This window comes from Otolemur garnettii, unplaced genomic scaffold, assembly GCF_000181295.1.
Source record: "Otolemur garnettii isolate 467f Iridium unplaced genomic scaffold, OtoGar3 scaffold00043, whole genome shotgun sequence".
NCBI lineage: Eukaryota > Metazoa > Chordata > Mammalia > Primates > Galagidae > Otolemur > Otolemur garnettii.
In genome coordinates this window covers 274573-276115 of record NW_003852438.1, presented here as the reverse complement: position 1 = coordinate 276115, position 1543 = coordinate 274573, and the positions used below count along the sequence as shown (strand labels likewise).

Sequence of the window (1543 nt, the reverse complement as noted above, 5' to 3'; positions counted from 1 at the left end):
GACAGCCTGAGGCTCTGTCTCAAAAAAAAAAAAAAAAAAAAATTTACAAATACAATTAAAAAGAAAGGACTGCTTTCAAAAAAACATGTGTTATGTTTCTAGTCAGAATAATATTACAACTAAAATGCTTCTGGAAATAAAGTTATAAATACATTAATCTTCAATACTTATCTCTGTGTGATATTACTATAAATTACTTTTTATTTTCCTTTTTAAGTAATTTTGTATGTATTTTCCAAATTTCCTAGAAGCAGTTTTTTGCTACTTTTATATCAAAAAAAGTTTTAAAAATACAATTATCTTCTCTAAGGAACGGCCCCATATTTCTGGTTATCGTTGCTTGCCTTAGTTTGGACAAGAGCATGATTTTCTTAATGACAAAACAAAGGTTTCAACTGTAAAATAAACAGATAAATTTCCCTAAAGGGAAAAATAAGCTCTCACAGATCAAATGGTCTTCATGAGTCAGAGAATAATCCTTTGAAAGTCAGGTTCTGTTTTAAATCTCCACTGCTTTAAGGTTTAATCAGAACACAGAATCTTTAAAAAGTTCTAAAAACTTCAGTCATCTGTGGTTAGGGGCAGGGATGGAATGAAGCGGGCTGTCTTTCTTTGTTTTATGTGGGTCAGCAGGCTTAACCCGGAGGCCTGGCCTGCTGCTCCCTCCAAAGACCAGGCAAAGCATTAAGAGAGAGAAGCTGTATAACATTCTGGCTACAAGTATTAGTGTGCCTGGAGACTGTTTAGGGGAACTGTACTAATACCTAACAATCAAATGGGTGCTCCTGCCCAGTGCAGAAGCTGAGTAAAAGCTGTCAGGAAGGTGTCATGAGCTGGTCTTCATGCTAAGAAAAAGGAAACAAACAGGTAGAATATTCAGGGAGAATGGCATGGCTGGGGCTTTACAACACACTTGTCATTTAATCCTCACGACTCTGTAGCCTCATTATACAGGGGAAGGAACAGAGGCCCAGGAAGGCCAGTGACTAGGCTAAGCTGGCATTCTCCGTGTGGGTGGGCACCGACGGATTCTAACCTAGACCTTCGGCATTCTTCTCTGAGAAGGAGAGGACTGGAAGGAGCTAATGAGACCACACCCCAAAAGAAAATTAAGTATACCTGCTACCATAGCTTACGAGCTCTCTCATTTCTTCAAGATATTGACCCCCCATTTCAAATGATTTTTAAAAACGGGTTGAGTCTTACATATAACTCTTCAGATGCTTCTGGAGTTCCCGGAGGTAGAGAAGCCTTTGGTGGCAATTTGAGTTCATATGTCATTACACTCCACCTGAAAGGAGAAAAATCTTAGCTCTAAAATTCCTTTAAATTGTAATAAATTGTTCCCATCTCATATACGTATATATACTTATATTCATGAACTAGGGTTTGTTGTATCTTAAAACAGCGCCTGTAGCACGGTGGTTAGGGCACCAGCCATATACACAGAGGCTGGCAGATTCAGGCTGGAACCCAGCTTGGGCCAGCTAACCAGCAATGACAATTGCAACAAAAGAAATAGCCAGGTGTAGTGGCAGGTGCC

At 39.2% G+C, this 1543-nt stretch overlaps 1 protein-coding gene across 3 annotated transcripts in view; it reads right to left on the bottom strand.

Annotated features, from left to right (window-relative positions):
- The window catches only part of DGKH (diacylglycerol kinase eta), a 190509-nt gene that overhangs the window by 51348 nt on the left and 137618 nt on the right, over nt 1-1543 (bottom strand). For all 3 annotated transcript variants that reach the window (XR_001161318.2, XM_003790345.3, XM_003790347.2), the window contains one exon: nt 1207-1291. Coding sequence is in view for 2 of the 3 variants with exons in the window: in XM_003790345.3 (XP_003790393.1) it covers nt 1207-1291 (85 nt within the window). In the remaining variant the exon portion in view is untranslated. The remainder of the gene's footprint in view (nt 1-1206; nt 1292-1543) is intronic.